The 23,876-nt window shown below is 39.8% G+C and overlaps 2 protein-coding genes across 5 annotated transcripts in view; both read left to right on the top strand.

Moving 5' to 3' along the window:
• ankrd12 (ankyrin repeat domain 12) overlaps window positions 1–6,784 on the top strand; it is a 50,289-nt gene extending 43,505 nt beyond the window's left edge. For all 4 annotated transcript variants that reach the window (XM_031293739.2, XM_031293740.2, XM_031293741.2 and 1 more), the window contains 4 exons: window positions 3,160–3,258; window positions 3,510–3,653; window positions 4,727–4,822; window positions 5,684–6,784. In XM_031293739.2, coding sequence (XP_031149599.1) covers window positions 3,160–3,258; window positions 3,510–3,653; window positions 4,727–4,822; window positions 5,684–5,869 — 525 coding nt within the window. In that variant the 3' untranslated portion in view covers window positions 5,870–6,784. The remainder of the gene's footprint in view (window positions 1–3,159; window positions 3,259–3,509; window positions 3,654–4,726; window positions 4,823–5,683) is intronic.
• A 978-nt stretch (window positions 6,785–7,762) lies between these two features.
• On the top strand, window positions 7,763–23,246 carry twsg1a (twisted gastrulation BMP signaling modulator 1a). Its single transcript, XM_031293757.2, has 5 exons — window positions 7,763–8,355; window positions 9,224–9,382; window positions 17,099–17,198; window positions 21,132–21,392; window positions 22,647–23,246. Exons 2-5 carry the CDS (start codon window positions 9,257–9,259, stop codon window positions 22,826–22,828), a joined length of 669 nt encoding a protein of 222 aa, XP_031149617.1. The 5' UTR covers window positions 7,763–8,355; window positions 9,224–9,256; the 3' UTR covers window positions 22,829–23,246.
• Window positions 23,247–23,876: the final 630 nt, after the last annotated feature.

Consider the following 23,876-nt stretch of genomic DNA (forward strand, 5'->3'; position numbering starts at 1 on the left):
AGCCCACACGGGCTTACAAGACACCACCTAGGACAAAAGACCAGATGCCAAAGTTACCACATACCCTAAACAAATAAACCTTCTAGTCTTTTTTGCCAAGCTTTAGAAACAAAAGTCGCCAACTTATAAATATTCAATTTAAACAACCACTCCAATTGGTCATCATCTGTGCACCAGAACATTTCAAGATTTTGAGATCGGTGTTTTTAACTCATCATAAAACGGACAATACAGAAGAAAATGTGATCTGTTCTCAACTTCTCCTAGTTCACATAGTTCGCACAACCTTTTATCTACTTGGATGTTTTTGAATCTACCTCCTTCGAGGGCAAGGGGAAGGATTCCTGTTCTCAACTGAGCCACCAATGACCTCTGACTTCTCGATAAGTTTGCTGTAACATATACAGTGCTCAGCATAAGTGAATACACCCATGGTAAAGTTGTAGTTCAGGTCCATAATAATGTTCGTCTTTTGGTTTTAGCAGAATGTCTTTTAACCATATTTCTTCAAATTTTGCAAGTAATTTCTGATTGTGTATATGCTGCAAGTTAAATTATTACAAAATATATATTGCAATTCAACTTCCTCAAAAACATAAGCGATGTACATTATATATTTTTGCTAACCATGTGCACGTATATGCACTTCACGAGATACATCAGAGAGTGAGAAGCAGGTTTTTTTGTCTATTTTGTTTGTTCCTACTAGGGATGCACGATTATAGATTTTGTTGGTACGACTATAGTCTGAAAAATCATCAGTTTCACAATTGTATATAGTATGTATTCTGCATTAATTCATTTCACTGCTAATGTATGAAATTACATGAACACTCTAGATTTTAATGTGTTATTTATTGCTGCCTTTTGAAACAGAAATAACAGTAACCATTTTGAATGTTTTGAAAATGATTATGATCAATCATCAACCTTTTTATTTAAATTCATCTGAAAAGATTAGAGACTAGCGGTGAATCAGTCACACCACAAACAAAGGCCAAGTTGGCAACAACAGCGTTGTCCTCCTTAAGAAGTTGGCCCTTTTTGGGCTAGAAACGGCCCTGCTAGTTGGTGTTTCTAAAAGTTGGAGGAGCTGCTAGACAAGATGCACCTGTCACAGGGAGATGCACAGCCTGTTACCAAGGAATAATGCGATAGAGAGATCTCTTTGCATCCTTATGTCCCACAGGGGATGACGAGGAGTAAGTCAGTAACGTTAAGTGGTAACTAGGGCTGCTTAATCTGTCGATTATTTTTTGGATTAATCGATGAATCAGATAAAAAAACAAAAAACAAAAAAACATTTAATTAATTAATTTACATCAACTCAATACATACATGCATGTTGTTTTAGTTAATAGTTGTGTAAAGGTAAGTAATCCAAAGAGCAGATACAGAACACACACACACACACACACACACACACACACACACACACACACACACACACACACACACACACACACACACACACTCTCACTTGAAGCTTATTCATTAAATTATTACCATGATTGTAGTAAGTGCAAGTTAAGTTCATTTGTACACCACATTTAAACACAGCTTAAGATGACCAAGTGCTATAAAAGAACTTTAAAATAAAATTAAAAAGTACAACACACACAAATATATACGTCAACAATAACTGATATGGGACAAAGCACAGAATATATACATGACATAAAAAGGCGAGTGAATAAAAAACGTGTCTTTAGTCCTGCTTTACTACTGTTATTAACGAGCTAACGCTAGCTTGTCATGATTGTCAAGCTGGATAACGAGTAAACACCACACCAGCACCAGAAGAGGGACGTTAAAACGGAACAAAAGTAGGATTGTGTAGTGACTTTGCCCTGCTGTTGAACTCCCTTCCTCCTCATCAAGGACTCCAACATGTTTACGTTTTAGGTGCTGAATCATCACCGTGGTGACCGTGCCATTCCGTGTCGCTTTTGCTTATCTTGCAATTAACATGTTTCCGATGTATTTAGTGTGAAATGTTCCCACACGTTGGATGACTTAGGTCATACTGATTTCTCTGCCTCCGCCATGTGTTTCATAACAACGTTTAGGGTATTACAGGTCTCTCCGTATTTCCTCTACCCCCGCTCTGCTCTTTTTTTTTTTTTTTTTCTTTCGCTCGGCGCCGACACAACGAATCGATAATGAAATTCGTCGCCAACTTTTTTAATAATCGAATTTGATCGATTTTATCGATTCGTTGCAGCCGTAGTGGTAACGTCACGTCAAGTTTGAGCTGTTGCGGAGTTTTGACCTGTACAAAGGTAACGCTATTGTCAGCTCGCTCACTGTAAATGCAAACGTCAGCTCCTGAATCATTAGCTGTTAACTGTAACGTTAGCGTTAACATTAAACAGGCTAATGTTAGCTAACTGGTAACGTTAACAACCTAACAAACACTTAACAACAACGTTAACAAACAAAAGCTTGGGTTGAATTCCCTGTTGCAGCTGCAGTTGTTGTGAGGTCAGGGGCTGGCTCTGCTCTGTGTTTTCTTGGTGTTTGCTAACTTGATGTAACGTTAAAAAATTGCAGCAGTAAGTAATCCCACCACGGAGAGCCACTGTCACTCAGACACCTAGACGGCGTCTGATGTGCTGTGTGTGCGCGCAAATGCTAACGTTTGTTGTCAAGGAGGTTAAATAAGAACTGCACACACTGGTACACATAACTTGCAGTCAGTTAACACTTGGTGTAGCGGAGACTTTACGATTAATTAACCGTCACGTTTTAAAGTGTGGTTAATAGGGAAATCGGTTAACCGCTCCATCCCTAGTTCCTACCTATTCATATTCTCTTAATTCTTTGCAAGCTCTTTGTGGCACCAGAGACGATACACCCAAAAGGCTCGGTAAAGTCGAGCGTGACTTGCTGTCAGTCACCAGAATTAGTTTTCTTAAGAAACTTAACTTACATCTACTTGGATGTGTAAAAGCTGTTTAAATATCTGTTGTTTATTTGCTGTTTTATATAGTGTCCAGAAAATATGCAGTCAAAAGTTAAAAAAAAAAAAAAAAAAAGGAAACCTGCATAATAAATGGATCTGACTGATTTCTGCATGGTGACTCATCAGACATCTCATTGCAACATTGATAAGTGTTTTTAAACCATCTCCCCCTCCATTGTTGTGTGTTTGAACAGATAACTCCACCTCCATCATTACCTGAGCAGCTGAAAGAGATGTTCAAACAACAAGAGGTGGTCCGTATGAAACTACGACTACAACACAGCATTGAAAGGGTATGTAGTTTTATTCCTGGAGCTTTTTGTTTTGATTTGGGTTGAGTACCTATAGACATTTTTATTACTTTAGCAGCTTTTTTTTAAATTTTTTTTAAACCCTTGACATTTTGAACCTGTGCCGTTTGATACCCTCTTGAAGACTTAAAAAGGATATCAGAGCTTAAGCTACTTGCTACATATGTTTTACTACCACATATAATATTGGATTTGCAGTATTAATTTGAATTTTTTTTCCCCCTTCCATTTAGGAAAAACTGATTGTTTCAAATGAACAGGAAGTCCTACGAGTCCATTACCGGGCAGCAAGAACACTAGCCAATCAGAGTCTGCCTTTCAGTGCCTGTACAGTTTTATTGGATGCTGAAGTGTACAACATGCCTCAAGACGTCCAGGTAAGTGTCCTTTGTTTGCCTGTAAGGTTCTTCTTCTTGTTTTCAGTGAGTTCTTAAAGGGCAACTATTATATAGCATTTTCAGGTTCATACTTGTATTTTGTGTTTTTACTAGAACATGTCTACATGCTTTAATGTTCAAAAAACACTTTCTTTCTATACTGCCCATGGCTGCTGCTCCTGTATTCACCCTCTGTCTGAGACGCTCTGTTGGAGCGCCTGTCTCTTTAAGCCCCCCTCCCATAAAAGCCCAGTCTGCTCTGATTGGCCAGCGTGTTTCCTGGAATCTCCGCTCCGCTGTTGTTTCACTAGTTGCAGCTGGAGCTACTGCAATGGTGTATATAGCAGGACTTTGTACCGTGAAAAATCACCAAAAAGGCTTCTTACCCAAATACTACACAACCGGACATGTCCCAGCAGTAATGTGACCCGAAATTGGGGAGAAATGACCCAACATTGGCTGCCAAGATTACAGTTATCTCGCATTAGCATGCAGCTACTTAATATTTAGCAGCAGGCTAATGTTAGATTGTAAAGGTACGAAGCAGCACTTTCTATCGTCAAAAATAGATAAAGGCTTCTGAACCAATTGCCACCCAATCGGACATGTTTCAGGAGTAATGCGACCCAAAATTGGGGAGATTTTAACAACATTGGCAGCCAAGATTGCATATTTTACTGCCGTTAGCATGTAGACAATGCGACAATGTTAACAATGTAACTTAAAAAAAAAAAACCACTCAGTAGTTCCTGTCTGGAGCAGATGACCAATCATAGAAGGCTGGAGAAGGCTGGAGAAAGCCGGCTTGGAGTTGCGTAACAATGAACTAGTTTAGAGTAGAAAAAACTGTTGAAACCGGAGCGTTCAGAACAGTTGGAAATCTGAACGTTTTAGCTCACAGGGATTTCTCTAAAATACCTCATTATTCAAAGTTTTGGCCACACTTAACATGAAAATCCGACTTTATAACATTGTAGTTATGACAGGAAATACGGTAAAGGATAATACGTCACTTTTAATGATAATGTATAGAAATGCAATATGTTTAATAAGTTGTTGTGTTTGGTTCACAGAGTGATGATGGCAAAACGTCAGTGAGAGACCGATTCAACGCCAGGCAGTTCATGTCCTGGCTACAAGATGTTGATGACAAGTTTGACAAACTGAAGGTGAGATGACTGGTTGGTGGTTGTTAGGTCATGCAAAAGGGGATCTGGCGATTTTCCGCAGGGTTGTGCGACGGTGGGAGTGTCACTGAAATGGCCCATTTGTGTGACGTTCTGTTCTTTTAACCCCCCGGTACTTTTACTTTAGTGAAAGATCAGAATACTTCTTCCACAGCTTATTCCGACCATGCATACACGCCATGTCCCCGCACAACAGAGGTTTTCAGTACTCTTCATGTCATGTTTTGGTGAAACAGCGCCCTTGGTAACCATTCAGGCGGAGAGTGGTAATGCAGCACAGGAAACAGCAGGAGGCTTTCAAAACAAAACTGTTATAAAAAAAATTATAATAAATTCAGATAAAGTTCTGTGAGAAGCTGCTAACATCAAGAACCTCTGTCACATACCTCTGACTTTGTCCATTCATTGTTTACGACTGGGAGGTTCCTTTTTATACAGGTTTTCAGTTATTGCTGTTTTTGCAGGCAGCCAGTAGAACTGTACAAAGACACAAAGGTTGTGCTTGCTGTAATCATTCCTCCTGATCATTCTGGCCATAAAGAGATCCCTTTCAATGTAAGTGATGGGGGACAAAATCTACTGTCTTTGTTGTGTAAAAATATATAAAACAATGTATGAGGTTAATAAGAGGATTCAGCAGTAGACAAATCAAGTTGATTCTTCCAAAGCTACAGCTTTTTTACTTTGTACTCTTCTAATGCTAATTTTTGTTGCTTTGTACATTTTTGTGTTTTGTCTTTTTAGTCTTTTCCAGACCGAATCGACCTTGGAAGTAGATTTCTTTTTGTTTTATCTAAATAAGAACATGTGGTTGGATAAAATAATAACCCTTTTCCTCCACAGACGTGTCTTCTGATGAGGCAGCAGCATGAGGCAGCGGCCCTGAATGCTGTGCAGCGTCTGGAGTGGCAGCTCAAGCTGCAGGAGCTGGACCTGGCCACCTACAAGTCCACCAGCATCTTCGAGATCCCCGAATTTTACATCCCACTCGTGGAGGTCAACGACGACTTTGACCTTACCCCGATATGAGTTGTAGGACAGACGGGCTTTGCCACAGCGGTGGCCAAATCACGGACACGAGAGGCAACCCGCACATTCGAGAAAAAGGAAAGAAAAATGTGAAGCACTTGTGGCGGTAATACAAAAAGAGCATTTATTAAAGAGACAATTTTACTCCAGCGCTCTTACAGTCCAAACCAGCACGCCCACCATGAGGACGGGGAACAAGAACTGACTGTCCCTCGTACAGAAGAAGGAGGCTGCAGATGAAGCCGGAGCAGAGACCAAAAGCTTGGGCGGGGCGGGGCGGGGCAGTGCAGGGAGCTGCAGCAAGAAGCAAAGTGTGGATGTCAACCACCTTCTACTGCTCCTCATTAAGCAGGGTCACACAACTGAAAGTTCAATTGTTTTCAAAGTGAGTGTTCATACATTGTGTATAGACTGTGCTCTTAATTTTTTAACTTATTTTATACATAAAAAAAATGTGCATTTGTAAATAGCCATGTAATTATTGTTTCAAACTTGTAAAAACAAAAAATAATAGATATTTTGATTGTAAACTTGTTCTGTCTCATGTTTTAAAGGACCAAAGTTGGTTTTTATATCAAGTGTCCTCTTCGTCCGTGATGTTCTTGTTGTTGTTGGCTTAAAATCTTAAGCATGTGTTGGCTTTTGTTGTGTTTTTTTGTTTTTACTGTTTCACCCTTCCTCATCTGGAGTTCCACGCCACAGCTGGTGTTTTTTGACTTTGGCAATTAAATGCTGTGCATGCATTGCGTTGTTTGTACTTTTTTCCTAAAAAACTGTACTGTGGACTTAATGTGAGGTTTACTGAAGTGTTCCAGCTTTTTTTTGCGCCATGTGTTCTGTCCCTTTTTGCGGCCTCACTCCTCTGTTGTCCATTGTGTCTTGCGCACATTAGAGTCTGTTGTGGCTTCCAAGGGGGAAAAAAAACATGTACTTTTACAGTTTCAATGTGAGATCACAACAAAACCTATTTTTTCAACATAATGCCTTTTGAACGATGGTTATAAAAAATGTCTATTTTAATATTTACTTGTTACATGACTTGTACATATTTGTAATATATAATTGAATAAATTTTATTTGTTGTGAAATTGAAGTGTTGGTATCATTAATCTAAACACTGCACAAGAGCTGAAACAATCGATTAGTCAATCAGTCAAACAGTTTTGATTATCAATATAATTGTTTTAGTTTGATGAGCTACGATGCCAAACATTCACTACACAATTCCAAGCCTCTGAGAAACGGCAATGGGCATTTTTCATTTCATTGTTAATGAAAATAATCATAGGTTAAAGACCTACAAAAATGTATGATTTAACATTTCAGATGTATCGTTGTAGCAGTATTATCCTCTGCCAGTAGATGTCACTGTACACAACACTGCACATCTAGTCAGCTTAATGTGCCTGCAGTGATAACTGCTGAGATGGTTGCAAAGTCGAAAACTTATTGCACTGCTGTTGTATTAGAAATGTGTAGCTACATCATTAACTGGCAACTGAGTGCATTTCCAAAAGGATTTCATTGTCTCCACTCAACCCCCGGAACAACTAATTTTAACCCACAACCATCATTTTAAACAATACTTCCTTTTAACTCAACTTCATTAATAAGACCCCAAACATAAGGAAATAATTGTTTCGATACAAAAATAATCATGTTTAAATAATTTGTCATTTTTGCCTTGCCTTACATGTACTTTGTTGGTATGACTGATTTATATTTAAATGACCCTGCCAGCCTTGATTCCTCGCTGACCTTCCTGCCCTGCAGGCTGGAAGTGGGGCCTGTTGTGGTCATTGATGAGGTCTTTTAGGAAAACACGTGTAAACACCTGCGGAGTGAAATGGCCCATCAGAGAGCGTTTCTGCGGCGGTAGAGTTGTTACAAATGAGCTCAGAGGGGGGACGCTTCTCAGCGGGAAGTCTGCACAGCTTCACAGCTTCCGAACCGCCCTTTCTCACCTAATGAGAAGGCCGCTGATAAGACTGGAGACAAAGGACTGTGTAATGGAGTGGGGGGTGGCTTGGGAAAGAAAAGCTCTGCTTGTGTTAAAAGAAGCTAAAGCAGAGCCTACCTGGGCAGGCGAGCAATGACCGGAGTTTGGGCTAAAAGGAGATAAGCAGACAAGATTTTACGCACAAGACTTTTACGCATACAACTCCCGCGTTGCGCAGAAGTTAATGCTATATCTTGGTGTTCATGTCGCGGTGAAGCGGATCATTCACGTCCGTTACGCTGAAGATACTGAAGGTGTGTGTGTGACCTGAGGCCGGTGTTGTCCTCCACAGACGTTGGATAGAAAATGGAGTGTGTGCCTTTAAGGCGCCCGACTGCCTGTCGCTTTTTGCTGCGGAGAGACTGACGCCCTCTGGACACAGTGGACACTTGAGCGGCGGCTGAACACCATCCTGGAGAAGTTCAAAGAGACAACAGCCACTCTCCCTCTTAAAAAGAAAAGTCTTGGACTTGTTAACGGCGTTGTGGTAAGTTTTAAACTCCTCTCTTTATTATTTCGCTGTTTTCTGCACTCGATTCTCTTGTAGCTGGGCGCGAGTAAAACAAAGTTTTAGTGTTAGCAATGAGCCCAAAAAAAAGAGGTGAAGAAACGCGTTCATGACTGAGGGAGCTAATGTTCCTCACATGTTTTGTCTCCGTTATGTGAAGTGGAAAAATGTGCAGCAAAGTGTAAAAGCTGAGCAACATGATTAGACGGTGTGTTCACGCGCTACACTTGGAAAAATAGGTGAAAGGAAGCTGATGTTGCCAGATGTGTGTGTGTGTGTGTTGTTATCCCAGAGTAACGTGAGTGAGTTCTGGCTTTGAATGAAATGTGACGCAGGCCTTTTAGAAATATGTTGTTGTTGATACATGTCAAATGTGTGCTTCTTTTGCATGACACAGCTGTGATTTTCGCTAAATTTATAAAACTTTTTTTTTTACACATTTCTATCTACTTTATACTACACTTTGTAGCTCTTTTGGCACCAACATTTAGATTTCAGATATCATAGTGTGGGTACAACATAAACAAGAGAATTTAGGTTAAAAAAACATTCCTTATTATAACCTACACAAATTCATCAGGACTAGGATACTAAAAGAAACTAATTCCAAAAAAAAGGTGTTAACTCAGTATGAGTAAACTCAAAGTGTAGTATTTCCATCATGCACCAACGTTTGTGTCCTCTTATCTGTTATGCACCAAAAAAGAAAATAAGATTCAACTTTATTGTCATTGTGTAATAACCAACTGCAGCTCTTCATTTTTTCCTCCTGTGGAATGTCAGTGATGAAGTTTTGTTTATTTGTCCTGGTCTCTGAGGTCCTGTCCTGTGTCTCTTGTTGATGTAGGTGTTTCCAGTGCCGTGCTGGTGAGCCGTCAGGATGAGGCCTGGTCAGCTGATCCTCCCTGCCGCCGCCACTCTCCTCTTCCTCCTATCAGGACTGTCTCTGACCTCCGGCTGCAACAAAGCCCTGTGTGCGAGTGACGTCAGCAAGTGTCTCATCCAGGTAAAGGGCGTTAAGGTTTTCACGCTCTATAAACACAATTTCTCTGACAGCGTTGGATGATGAATGTTGGATGTACACAACAGTTGTACCACATGCGACTCCTCCTTCCTTTCTCTTCTGAAGCATGGCAGCACTGATTTTCTGACTCACAATCAAAGAAATCAACCCAAACTTAACGCCACTTTATAAGCAGATATCATTCATACTTTAAATTTGGAATATAATAAATGTAGTTCTGTTTGTGGGAACGGCTGTTAAGCTACATGAAAATGTGGTTTGCATCTTCAAAAATCCCACATGATTGCTTTAAAAATGTGTACAGACTTGCGTTCACTGTGAATTTTTTATTCTGGACATCACTGCTCACAAACGAGCTGAGTGCTGATTTTTTCTGCAGATTAAAGTGGGACATTTCTACATGAGTGCAGCCAAGTTCAAGCTTTTCATCCTACAGTGGTACAGCTGTTTTTGTGTAAACAGAGATTGTTGTTTCTCTTTGACAAGAACACAAATTAAATGGCGTCTGCAGCCGGAGTCGAGTTCATGTTAAGAGCAGTCAAAACCTTGTTTTAACACTATTTAAATTAGCATTAAACTGCCAGGACAGACTAAAAACTCCACAAGAAAATATGTCTCAGCTGTTGTTACGACTTTAAGCAACTCGGCCAGTTTTGTGCCAAAACTTCACATAAAGACAAATACCCAGCTGTAGCCAAAGTAAAGTTAAAAACTGTCCGTGTATGAGATGGAGATCTGGACCGGAGAACAAAGATGGAATCTGTTGTGAAGAATTCAGATACATTCTTTCGATAAGCTGAGTGAAGTCTGGAGGGGAAGGTTTTCCCACAGCAAGCAGCAGAAGAGCAGAGATGTGATCTAACTGTCCAACTTCATGCACACACCTGCTCTTTACCTGCAAAGGATTGTGGATGAAATTCTTTTAATTTATATGAGGTTTCCTTTTATTTTCTCACCAACTCCTCTGACTTTTTAAAAAAACTTTCTAGCATCACTTCCTTTGTGTCACTTTTTCCCTCACGTCTGAAGCCCAGTGGGTGAGGGGCAGAGGGGTGGTACCCCCCTTATTTCTACAAATTCTGTCATGCATTCTTGTTATGTTGAGGGAAAACATGAAGAGAAGGGTCGGCCTGTCTTTCCACCACCTGTCAAGTCAAATTTGAGCTGCTGCTTGTCCTCTGAACTTTGGGTGTGTGTTTAGTGGCCCTGCCTCTCACATTAACATCTTTTAAAGTACTGTATTTAACCTCAGTGGCCATTTCACCTGTTTGACTTCAGTCCCTATGTTAGTGAACTACAATTTTCTTTTTGCAGGTAGTTGAGGTAGACTTGGCACAAGCTATGAACCAAAGATCTAGAGGCAGGAGACAGAAAACATTTCCATTTTTTTTAAAACAATTTTTTAGTACCGTTTTAGTATCTGTTGCTTTCTATTCTCTTTGTTGCAAAGGCTACAAACTGAAATTCTTGCTTTAAAAGACAAAAGATTTTGACTGCCCATAATGCACCTGGCTCAACGTAGCACCTGTTGCTGAAAGAGCCATGCAGACGAGTAGAGCTGTTATGAACGATTATTTTTTATTTTTGATCAATCTATCCCCTTTTTTCTTCTTTTTTTAAACAATTTATCTATTAATCGTTTCATCTACAAAAATGTACAACATAGTAAAAAGTACCCATTCAAAGTCTTCAAATTGCTTGCTATATCTGAAAAGGCCATTTACAAATGATTTAAAACAGAGGCACATTTAAAAAGCTGCAGCCTGAAATGATGTGGAACTTTTCTTCATAATGACTTTTAACTATTAACCAGTTGTTACAATGGTTCATCACTACAGATGCCATTGTTCGCCCACTATTTTTATTTATTTTTTACTTGCCCTTTTCACATTTTGCCATCGGCCTGTTTGCAAATTTGAAGTTTTGAACTAAAATAAAGAATTATTTTCTAGTCCACTTAAAAAAAAAAAAAAAGTAAATCTTCAAAGGAAATAAAATGTGGCTTTTTTTAAAACACAGATTACATTCTGTAATCTGCATTTGTGGCACAATTTTATTGCTACCAAAACCACCAACGTCTGTTCCTTCTTCGGTATAAATTCCAACCTCCTGCGATTAGTAGAACATTTGTGGTTGCAGCTTGTTCTTCTTTTCTTCCAGGTGGCTTATTTCGCCTGATGAATCATCAGCTCATAGCTTTCGTGACCCCGCCGACACTGACTCGCTTGCTGTCAGAGGCGAGAGCGATGGTGCGTGTGCCGTGAAGGAGAAACTTTGCCTGCCTCTAGTCCCTCTGTAGAAGCTCCATGTTGCTTGTGATTAGTGGGATCTGCTGTACGACGCTCGCTTTTACGCTCTGCTGCCATCTTAAGTAATTTGTCTGAATTCCCCAAAACCCCTGAGGGTGGGAGAACATGAGAGGAGGGAGGGAGGGAGGGAGGGGAGGGGAGGCTAAGGTCAGGAGGAGGTGTATGTGTCTGTTGGGGGAGGTTGGCTGAGGGAAATATACAGTTTGGTGCCGAGATTCACAAGCCGACTTTGTCTAGGCCGGGCTGTTGAGCAGGGTGGGGCAGCAGATTTTAAAGTTAACACACGGCAGCGATCGAGGACGAGGCAGCACATGTTCACTTTCTCTCAGAGTCCTTTTGTCTCACTGCAGCTGAGTTTTGACTGATTACAGCAGTTTCCGCTTGAGGGAAGCCTAGTAGTCGTTGTCGTCTAAGTCGTTGAGATAACCTCATCCAGTTCAGTGAGGAGAGTGTTTGTAGGGCTGCAACTACGCGTTAGTTTTACGATTGTTAAATCTGTCAAATGCAAGAAAGTAGTCAACAAATGAACATCACTAGTTTCCACAATTCGAGGTGATGTCTTCTTTTGTCCAACCAACAGTGCAAATCCCAAAGAGATTCCATTTACTACCATATGACAAAGAAAAGCAGTAAATTCTCAAATTTGATAAGCTGGAACCAGAGAATGTTGAATGACTTACAGAATTATTAATCGATTTTTAAAGTTGCCATTGAAACATTTTTTGTTGATCGGCTAATCGTTCTAGCACTTGTTAATAATTTAGCTGTTTCCCCCTGCTTTCAGTCTTTATGCTAAGGTAATCACATTCTAGCTTTAGCTTCACACTCAAAGCACAGACATGAGTATCGGTCTTCTGTTTTTATAGGCAAGCCTTGGCCAGAACGTGAAGGACTATATTTCTCAAAATGTTGAACCATTTATTTTAGAGTGATTGCCGAGGTACTGGTTTGGACAAAGCTAGGGTAGCAGTTTTCACCTTCTTCCTGTCTTAATGCTAGGCTAAGCTAACTACCTCCTGGCTCCAGCACAATGTCTGTTAAAGCCTCTTTAATGGTTTTTGAAAAGTCTTATTTTTTTATTATCTGAAAATATAAGCTGCATGTTTTCCCTTGGGGCAGCAGTTTAGTTTTTTTTTTTTTTTTTTTATAATTCCACCTTTGAGAGTCATAATTACTCATGGGATCAGATCTTGATCAGAGGTTTGGGGATTGAGAGGCTGGTGATTAAGTCAACTGTGTGTGGTTTTGCAATCCCTCACTTGGTGAGTCACTGGAGAGTCTTTTATCATAGCCATGACGGTTTCGTGTAGGAGATGGCTTCTGAAAAGACATAAATGAGGAGACAAGAACTGGAAAAGAAAGCAAAGGAGAAGAGAGAGAGAGAGAAAGAGAGAGGGAAGATGACGGGGAGGAAGGAGAGGCTGAACGGAGAAAAAAACAAGGGAGAAAGTTGTTGGGGGGGGGGGCATGTTCTGTTCTCCAGGTGTTTTCTTCTCCCTCCCTCTGTTTCTCCCCCCCTCCCCCCTCCACCTCCCTCATCGCGGTGACCTTGACTTGGAGGAATGTGCTCCCTGTTCTGTGTCAGGAGAGAACAGGGGGGAGAAAGAGGAACTCACCCACTTTTCAACCCCACCTACACGGTTTGAGTTTTGTTTCCTTCACTGTCCCTACGTCCCGCGAGACAAACTGAAGTTGAGGAATGAAGCTATTAAGTGTTGGTAGAAGAGTTATGGGATCAGCAGAGGTTGCACGTTGTTTGTAGAAGCTCTCGTAATAATATTACCTTCCTTCTATAAAAAGCAACATGAGAAGTTCTTGGTAATGACAACTTTTTATTCTTGTTTTAGTTGCACGTTTGCCTTGTTTTTTACTTCTATACCAGTTTGTTTTGCTGACAGGTTGTATAATGTACTAAATATGTCTGAGCTGGAGACCTGAGACTTGAGTAGGATGGGGATACACCGATCCAACTGTTTCTCTCCGATACCTCCACTCAGGACATTTGTCTATACCAAGAGCTGAGCTCATACCAGCGCTCTCTTCTCCTCAAATTTAAAATATGCATATGATACTGCACGACACTCATTAAAATCATTGTTAAGTAAGGTAACATGATAACTGATAGTATAAACACCGAATTTTATAACGACATTGACAAAGTAACTGTATTTAATGTGGATAGGTCACTGGCCTTTGCCAATATACCCGATCCGTTTAATATGGTTGGTATCGGCGTATTGGGTTGATGCCTTTCTGACTTAAAGGATAAATCTGTTTTATAACAACATGAGTCTTATTTTTGTAGTTTTGGCCATCATTGCTACAAGCTGTAATAATGCTGTTGTTAGGCCTGTCACGATAACAAATTTTGCTGGACGATAAATTGTCCCAGAAATTATTGCGATAAACGATAATATTGTCGTTTTGAGACCATTTTCATCTAATATAATGATAATGGCATAATAATGCAGGTACACCTTTTCAAAGATCAATAAACTTTTATTTCTAAAGAATATTTAACACTGGAACTGGAAGACTGGACATTTTTCCGGCCGCGATAATTTCCATTTAAAAATTATCAAGCTCATTTTTATTTATCATGCGATTAATTGATTTATTGCATATTGCGACAGGCCTAGCTGTTGTCACTAAGATCTGGTTACAAGGCTAAATCACTACAACAAAGAGTAGTCAGATGGTCAGATAGTTGGGCCAGATTATCTAAACAAAGGTTAAAAAAAAAAAAAAAAAAAAGTCACTACCCAAAATCCTTCTAAACTGCTAAAGTGTACGAAACTACGGTAAATTCTTTGGGTCAACATTGAACCAAGAATTTGTTCTGTAAGCTGTGATGGATGTTTACAATGGACAATGGTTAATTATTTCACAGTTTGTCTTTGTTTTGTCTTTAAATTAAGTTTGGGTAACCTGCTGGTTTGTTTGAAACCTGTCCAATTGTCTGACTGCTCATGTTTCTGTACCCGCAAGTATTTTTCAGAGATGTCACCACATTCACAAGCTCTCAACAATTAACTTGATCAATACAATGTTATTATTAAACGTAAAAATGATGGCCAAAAACTATGAAAATTAGACCCAAGTTGTAATAAACCAGAATTATCCTTTTAAGTCAAGTTGACATTTGATTTGGACATGACTCGTATAAGCCTTTACTTACTCTGACACTCGACTCACTCAGACTAAGTCTCGCGTAGCCAGACCAATCTCCACAGCACTATCTCCACAGCACTGTGTCAGCGCTAGAGAAAGACTTAACCTGGTTTTGATCTTGCAATTTTCTCAAGAAGACTTGAGACTCTCTTCTTGAACTTGCCCAAAAGACTTAAAGGTCCAGTGTGTAACGTGTTTAGTTGTTCATTATCAAAATCTGTGTTGCCCGTTCACAAACTTGTCCTTTTTCATGAATATTTACCACCACCATCAATTCCAAGTATTCCTTTTGGCTTGGAATTTTACGTTTGCATTCGCATGAACTGGGGTAGACGCTCCATATTCATGCGCCATCTTGAAATACGTTAGCCAGTAAGGGACATACAGGACATACTGCTCCGCCTTTCACATTTTCGCTGTCACATGATAAACTTACAAATGCTGCTAATGGGTATCGTAGCTTCCCGGCCCCTGCAAGTTTGAAGAAGGAAACGTGGAGGTCCAAATTTCAGGAACAGGAGTTCTTCTTCTTTGCCCAGAAAAAGAAAAAGGATAAGAAAAGAGCAAGAGACCGGCTTTTTGAAGCGTGAAGGCTACCGTAGCTGTAATATGTACTTTGAACTGCGTGGTGCGAGAGAGTTGATTGTGATATATGATCTCAATGCTAGATGGGAGAAATTCCTACACATTGGACCTTTAAAGACCGCTCTGAAATGAAAACTCAGTCAGCAGTGGTGGAAGAAGTACCCGGGTGTTTTACTTATATAAAAGCAGCAATACCACAATGAAAAATACTCATGTAAGTTAAAAAAACCTGTATTTGAAATCTTACCTATGTAAAATAGCAGTGTTACATTTATTATGTATTTATTATTGGAATTTTATTCCTGATTGATTACCATCTAAGTAGCATCGGAACGTGTCAAGGTAGAGCTCATTTTAACAACTGTATATTCTCTTGGGTTGTTTAGTCTGTAACAATGTATATTTTACAAACTGATCATATGGTTGACGTATAAAATCTTGATCTGAAAACGAACTATCTGTCAGATAAATGTAGTGGAGTAAAAAGTACAGTATTTCTCTCTAAAATGTAGTGGAGTAGAAGTGTAAAGTTACTTGTTCACTACTGTCAGTGAGCGCTCTCCACTGAGCTTCAGCTACAGTGTACAATCATTCAAGGAAAAGATTTAAATTCTGTGAAACTTTGACGTGTCAGAACCTGCTCAGTTCATGAATGGAAATACAGCAGAGGTTTATTTATCACGGTGTTACATACTTCGATAGATACCACACATGCCACGTGCAGTAATAGTAACTGTACGTGAAGCAAACCTGCTGTTGCTCTTTGTGTTGATGTTTTAATGGTACGTCTCCTGGTTGTGTACAGTATGTCTACATGTTGTGTTCTGTCTGCTGTGTGATTTCTAACACGGATGCTGCTACTGCACCTCCCAGACCAGGATCTTTTATACACAAAATTATTCTTAATTTAATTTGATGGGGGATGGATGATTGCATTTCTTCCACTGATTGAGCTCAGTGGGGACTTTTTTCACTACAGTTTTTAAGAGTTTACTTGTTTGTATTCACTCTATTGTTTATCTCAAATTGTTGATTGTTTTATCACCCTGATACTTCATGACTTTAACTAATTTTATTTTAAAAAGTTTGCTTGTTAACATGATTTTAAACTGATGATGTTTCAGTCCACTACAAAAACATGGTACATAACTTGTTACTGACTCTGTTTAGGGTCTCAGAGAACATTTCAAATAAAAAAAATGGTTGATTTTTCAATTATTATGATCTTTACACATACAGTGCAGCAGTGGGATCTGTGGAACGCCAAACAATGAGGACATAAAGCCAATGTCAACACAACACAAAGGACAACTCTAATTTAGAGCCGAAATAGGCTAAAACACAACAAGAAAGTATCATGTTGCCATGTATCACGTACAACACCAGGTCCCCATCTCCATTTTATCATTCTACTTCCAGACTTCTGCATTGGTGCCCAAATCTCTGTTTTTGGGAGCAATTAAACAAAGTGATGAAGTGAAAGAAAATGCCAATTCAGTCTAATTATCAGGCTACCACACAGTATTATCCAAAATATTTTGGTAACTAAGGTGGTTGAGGATCCGTCTTTGGTTCTGTGCTTTATGCTTTATGTTTTGCTGATGCATGTTTTTCATGCATGTGTGTCTTGCAGGAGCTGTGCCAGTGTCGTCCGTCTGATGGGAACTGTTCATGCTGTAAAGAGTGCATGCTGTGTCTGGGGAATCTTTGGGAAGAGTGCTGCGACTGTGTGGGTGAGTGCAGCATCTCCATTTATTAGTAACATGTTTTGAAGCTGACCGCAAAGTTTAGTCAGCAAATCATTTTGGATTTTTCTGTTTAGCCCACGCTCTGTGATGAATGTTGAGCTGAACATCTGTAAAAGAGATTTAGTGCCAGCAAATATAGCGGTTGAGTTGTATGAATAATGAATGTGTCAGGTTTGTTTTGGACTGTTGCATTTAAAACTGAGGCACAATTTAAACTAAAACCACAGGAGTGAAATTGAATTTGATGTTAATTTAATGCATGTAGCTCAATGCAATTCAATTAATTTATTTTAAAATACCATTTCAGTGAAATGTAATCCTGTCAGTTTCTTCAAGTTATGCATTAACATAGCAATAAAACACTATAGTGTAACCATAACCATTTATTAAATGTTCTTAATGCTCTTCTTATAAATGCTACATACGGTGAGGGGTTAAAGTAAAGTGAAATAATAAGTGAAACAAACGAATGAATGTACAAAATGAATATATACAATATACCAAATGTATGTTATGAGTGAATGCAGATATATCGGGGGTCCATAGGGACTTGGCTTGGCTACTAGTCCCCGTACGGACTGTGGATAAGTAGCTGGAGAGGCACCAAATCCCCAACTGTACGGGGCGCCTTTAATGGGCAGCCCCCTCACCCTGACATCTCTCCATTAGTGCATGTTTAAGGTCCTGTTTGTGCATGTGTGTGTATTTCGGGCCTGTGTGTAACATATATCAACATAGTGTAAAAATGTAATTTCCCCCTCTGGGGATCAATAAACTATCTCTTCTTCTAATGCATGCATGGTGTGTACAGTATTTACAGAACCAGTAGAATGAGTCTGGTTAAGTTACATTATATGCAGTATCAGCAACAAGCAAGTATGTAAAAAGTTATGTACAGTTGAATAAAGTTAACTGTAACTGTAAACATTATTTTTTTTAAACACACACAGTAGGCAATACGTTCTGTAATTGATCATACTGTGTTTGCAACATATTTAAATATGTGCCATTCAGGCACTAATCTCTTTCCATACTTGCAGTTGCCCCACCGCCTAGTACTTTCTCACTGTAAAAAGCCTGTGAAAAATGAGACCGTTGTAATGCACTTGACAGTTGAGAAGCACACTGGTTTAAAAAGGAACCAGTTTGTTCAGAGTGTTGCTGCTCTGATACAAGTGTGAGGCGAGTGGAGCCAGATATTGAAGGTGAGAAGTGACAACTTGGACGTTAATGCAAAGCAGAGCCAAGAAGAAGCACTGTTTATCAGAGCGTAGGAAATGAAAGGAATATTGTCACTACTAAAAAGCACCTACACATGTGGACAGGAAGCCTTGAGGTCCTCCAGATGATCAAAGGATGAAGAAGCCGGAAGAGAGAGGGGATGAGGAGGTCGACCCGCTTGAATGAACTTTGACTTTCAGCCTCCCAGCGAGATGCGGTGGGGGTGTAAATCCCAGCGAGATCACAAAACAACCGGATTTGCGAAACAAGAAATGATTCAGCTTTTTAACTCCTCTCTTCATCTGTAACCTGCTTCAAACCAGCAGGGACGGGCTTTACACATTTGTAAAATGAGTCAAAATATGTGTTAAGACTCAAATTTAAAGACTTGGTTCTTGGACACAGACATGTAAAAGGCCCCCCAACCCCTGCTATATATTTGAACGAGACACCCACACTCTTTTTAGTTGTTTTATGTCTCGTTTTGTGTGTCATTTTGCATGTTGTTTTGTGTCTCTTTGTGGTCGTTCTTCGTCTTTTTGAGCTCGTTCTGCATCTTTTTGTTGTTGTTTTGCGTGTGTTTTTAGTCGTTTTATGTCTCATTTAGCAAATTATGTCTCTTTGAGGTTGTTCTGCATCTTTTTGCATGTTGTCTTTTTTATCTCTTTCTGGTTTTACATCTCTTTAGTCATTATGCTTCTCTTTTTGTAATTTTACGCCTCATTATGTTTTTTTTTTTGTCTCTGTGGACGGTTCGCATCTCTTTTTAGTCAGTTTGTGCTTTGTTTAGCGCATCTTCCTGGTCGTTTTTGTGTCACTTTCTGATTGTTAAGCTCTCTGAAGTCCTTTTGCTTGTCTTTGTAGTCGTTTCATTGAATTTCCATGAGAAGTGTTCATAAACAGGTTGTGGTCCAGGAGCCCCTGGTCTTTGACCTGCTAGGCCTGTTCAGTAATCCATCCATGATACTAACAAGCCAACTATCTATCACCCGCTTAATTGGTATGGTGTGCACCATTCTCTGCCGACTGGCTCTTTTGAACGGTTGTTGCTGGTTGTTTGCTGCTCAGCTCTCGGCTACCCCTCTGGCCCCGCCCCTGTAAACCAGCAGCTCTCAGATCAGCTTTGACAGACAGATATTGCTGTACATGCTGACAAGGAAGCTTTATTAAACTCTTTCATGTGGAACACAAATCCAAGGATCTGACACTGAGTGCTGAACTTGTTGCTGCTGCGCAGATGTTACAGTGGTGGAGCTTTCCTCCTGAACAGGCCTTTTACAATAGCCTACAGTCTGTAGATTTAAGCTAGAATATATTTCTCATTTAAATACGTTTATTTTTTTCTTATAGCACTAGCCTTATGACCACTTTAAGTAAGTTTCCACTCTAAACATGTTATCTGTGCCAAACGCTGGCTACTTTGAAGTATGTATCTGAGAGTGGTTAGAGCAGCCCAGTAAAGGAGCGGTGGACAGAGGACAGTTTGTATTCTAGAGGAAGGGAGGAGGAGGAGGGAGGGAGGACACGGAGGGAGGACCCATGTGTACGCTTTATCTAAAACAGCTGTTCTGGTTCTGCTTTTAGCATTGGTTTGTAATCCAATTCCTCTGTCAAACTCCGTTCCCCATTAAATGATTTACCCATTAGCTGTAATTCACTTATTTGAAGGGTTAGGAAGATCGTATCTGAGGATGTGGGGACTTTGTCAAGTGATTACTACTGTATTTGGAAATTAAATGGAAGTGTTAAAAGGATCTTAATTGAGACAAAAGATACTCCTGACAGCTGTGTGGTTTTACAAAACTACCCTTGTGAGTTAAAATCATGTGTGAAACCATTTAACTGTTAAACCTTGCCAGTGCGCTTAAGGGGTCACTTCACACATACAAAAAGAAAAACATAACCTTTAGTGGTATAGACATGGAGCTAGTTTGGGTTTTATTCACCCAGATTTTCCAAGATCTCCACCTCTGAGATTTCTGCCTCCACCGCAGTCAAGGACTGAGGTCATGTCCATATACATCTGTGAATCTGGGGGGTTTAATGACTTGAAGAGTTTATGTTCGATAATAACACGCATATTACACGTCAGGTTTTTAAAGGCTGATTCTGATATTTTTCAGATTAAATGTCTTGAAATTTTAAATGTAATTTGAAAATTTGAATTACAATTCAGTGTTCTCCACCAGAATTACATACCTGGCAGTGTAGACCAAAATGTACGAAGATAGAATTAATAGAAAATACAACTGAACAGTCCTACATCAATTAATAAAATATGAATTTTTTTGGGTGGAGGCTAGTCAAACGTGTCACCTCAGTGACCTCAGTATTAACTCCTGGCTCTTTAATCCTGGCTATGGAACTTGCATGTAAGGGAGGTACAGGGAAGTTCGTTTGTGGTATTCACTACATTTACATAAAAAAAAAATCATACTGTTCACTCAAGTACACTGAGGTTTTATAAGGACTATTTCTTTGGTAGAAAGTAATGAAAACTGTTGCCAGCTGTTGACAATGCCTGCATTATCCAAAATGAGCATTATCCAGAGAGCAGGGACATTATCTCTAATAATAATGTAATCTCAAAATCTGTGCAAATAAAACTACTACTACTAAATGATCTGCATGGCTGAAGTAATTTTGTAATTTTCATGAACTGACCCTTTAATGTCGTCATCCTTCTTTTAATGTCAGGGATGTGTAACCCCAAGAACTACAGCGACACTCCGGCCACATCGAAGAGCACCGTGGAGGAGCTGCACCGTCCGATCCCCTCGCTGTTCCGCGCCCTCACAGAAGGCGACGCGCCGATCAACATGATGGTGGTGTCCTTCCCCGTCGCCGAGGAGCTCTCCCATCACGAGAACCTGGTGTCCTTCCTGGAGTCGCTCGACAGCCAGCAGCAGAACGTCTCCGTGCCTGGCAACAGCATCCACGCCAGCTACGACACTCAAGGTAAAGCTTGAGCTTTGAAGGATTGTTTTAGCACACAGAAATCTGTATCCATATCAATCCATATACTAAAAAAATCCCTCTTTATAGGAAATTTAAGATTCTTTTTTTTTTTTGTGTAAAATAAGTGATTTGACGTTAAAAAACATATGATGATCTTAAAAAATATGAAGCCTTGTTATGGATTAAACTACCCAACAATATATAAAGTAGTTAAATTAGCTACACATTGACCAGCTACAAGCTACAGCTACATTTTAATGCTGCTTGCATGGTGTTTATGCATCTGTTATAATGATCCTATAATATATATTGATGTAACACTGACAGGAGCCATATATGCTGCATAATGAGGACTGTAGCTACTTTTACGTCTTCCTCCATGACTATTTTACATGAACCAGGATCCGTCCATTTTAAACAAAACACAGCCCAAACGGACCTCTGGAAAATTGTGATGGGTATTTTTTTAAAACAAACAATTATCAATAATCAGCAGATTATTTTACAATAAAACATCAATGATCAACAATAATTGCCAGTTGGAGAGAAGCCATCCAGTGCTTCTATCGGACCTGAATAAAAAGAAAAGGGAGATAGTTTGATAATGTGCAACCTCACATTGGTTTGAAGGCCGTCATATCAACATTACTCATACAGTTTCCGAGTAAGTTACACTACATGAGATGCACTACACTAAATGCTCACATGCTTTGTTATTACATGGTTTTCTCGTCCTGTCAGGTCCAGTCAAATTTTTCGTTTGCATTTATGCACACTCACTAAGACCCGTGGTAATAAAATCAGGCCCCACCCAGAGCTGAAGTAGACTACAAAGTCTTGAACTAAGACCAGTTCGGGTTGGGTCAGGTTTTTATTATTTCAGGGGGACTGGACTGCCAAAAGACCTCCAGTTTAGGGAATTGTAACTAGGTTGAAAGTGTTGTTCCGCTGCCATTTTTTTAAATTTAGTTGCGGGTGTTTTGGCTGTCTACCTCTAAGCCAGAACCAGAACTATTTGCTATAAAGACACTCATAATAGGAGTGTTCCCACAGAGCTGAGCAGTTAACTCATTAAGCTCACTAACACATATGGTCATACTTAATTGCAGCAAATAAATCCCCCCCTGAAGTAAAAGTAGGAACACTGAGGGTTAAAGGTAATTACTTTAAAATGCTGCTTGTTTTTATAAACCACGTTTACTGGATTTGTGACTCATGTCTTTTTTCTTTGCCTGTGCTTTTTTTTTATTTCAGAAAACATGTGCACAGTGGTCTACTTTGATGACTGCGTGTCTATCCGTCAGTGTAAACTATACTGTGAGTCAATGGGAGGATCCAAGTACCGCTGGTTTCACAACGCCTGCTGCCAGTGCATCGGACCAGAGTGCGTGGACTACGGCAGCAAGGCTGTGAAGTGCATGAACTGTCTCTTCTGAAGTGCGGGCACATATTGGTACCAAATGTCTGGGCCATACCAGAGGACTGAGGGCAGAGGAAACTATGACTGTTATGTGTTAGCATTCCTCAGTTACCTTGTAAAATACCCCCTACACCCCTCCTCCTACCCCTGCAAATTGTTTTTATTCTGCTGTTATGTTTTACTGTGTATATTTTTAGATATGTTTCAATAGTGTTTTTTTTTTACTAGAGGTGTATATGAATAACGTATTTTTACAATTATGGTCTGTTAAATCTCAGTCTCATGCCAAATAAAGAAAAGTTTGGTGACATGGACTGTTTTGCCTCACAGAACGGTGTGTGATCTTAAAATATATTCTTCCTTTTACTATATTTTCTTAAAAAGATGTGTAAAAAAAAGTGCATGCATGAGTGAAATAGTAAATGTTTGTCCTCCCAGTTGCCTGTCTCGTGCTCTAATCTTAGCCTAGTGTTGCCCAAGTCTGGAAACGCATAATTTCCTGGGGAAACAAAGTTGTTATTATACCATTCTGGTCCACAGGTGTTCCAGTGGTCACTGACTGTCTCGTGCAAGCAGAGGGGAAAGGGAACGATTACCAATGCCAATCTCTCACCACCACACACAAATGCTCTTTGTAATGCCAGTGCATTTTCAAAAGGCAGCAGGGTGCCCTATCACTGGTTCTGTTCCCAATTGGCATGCAACAGCAGTTTGCACAAACTAATGTACCGGACACACAATGAGACCTTGTTTGTCTTTTTTTTTATGATATTGAATCATGACCTCATTTCGCCATTGCAGCTGTGGATTTGGAGCAGATGGTGCCAACAAAGATCAGAGGACTAATGTGTTTCATATGTCACGATGACCACCAGTCTTCTGAGTGCAACCACAGCGTTTGGGAAAGTACACATGATTCAGAATAGCAAGTGGTTTCACCTAATTTAGATGATGGTTGCTTTACAAAACCTTGTTTGACAGTTTCTCTTGTACACAGGCTTGTATAACAGCAATCTTGTGGTTAAGATCAAAATGAGACCACAGCCTAAACATTCTTCATTAAT

This window comes from Sander lucioperca, chromosome 9 (genome assembly GCF_008315115.2).
Source record: "Sander lucioperca isolate FBNREF2018 chromosome 9, SLUC_FBN_1.2, whole genome shotgun sequence".
Taxonomy (NCBI): domain Eukaryota; kingdom Metazoa; phylum Chordata; class Actinopteri; order Perciformes; family Percidae; genus Sander; species Sander lucioperca.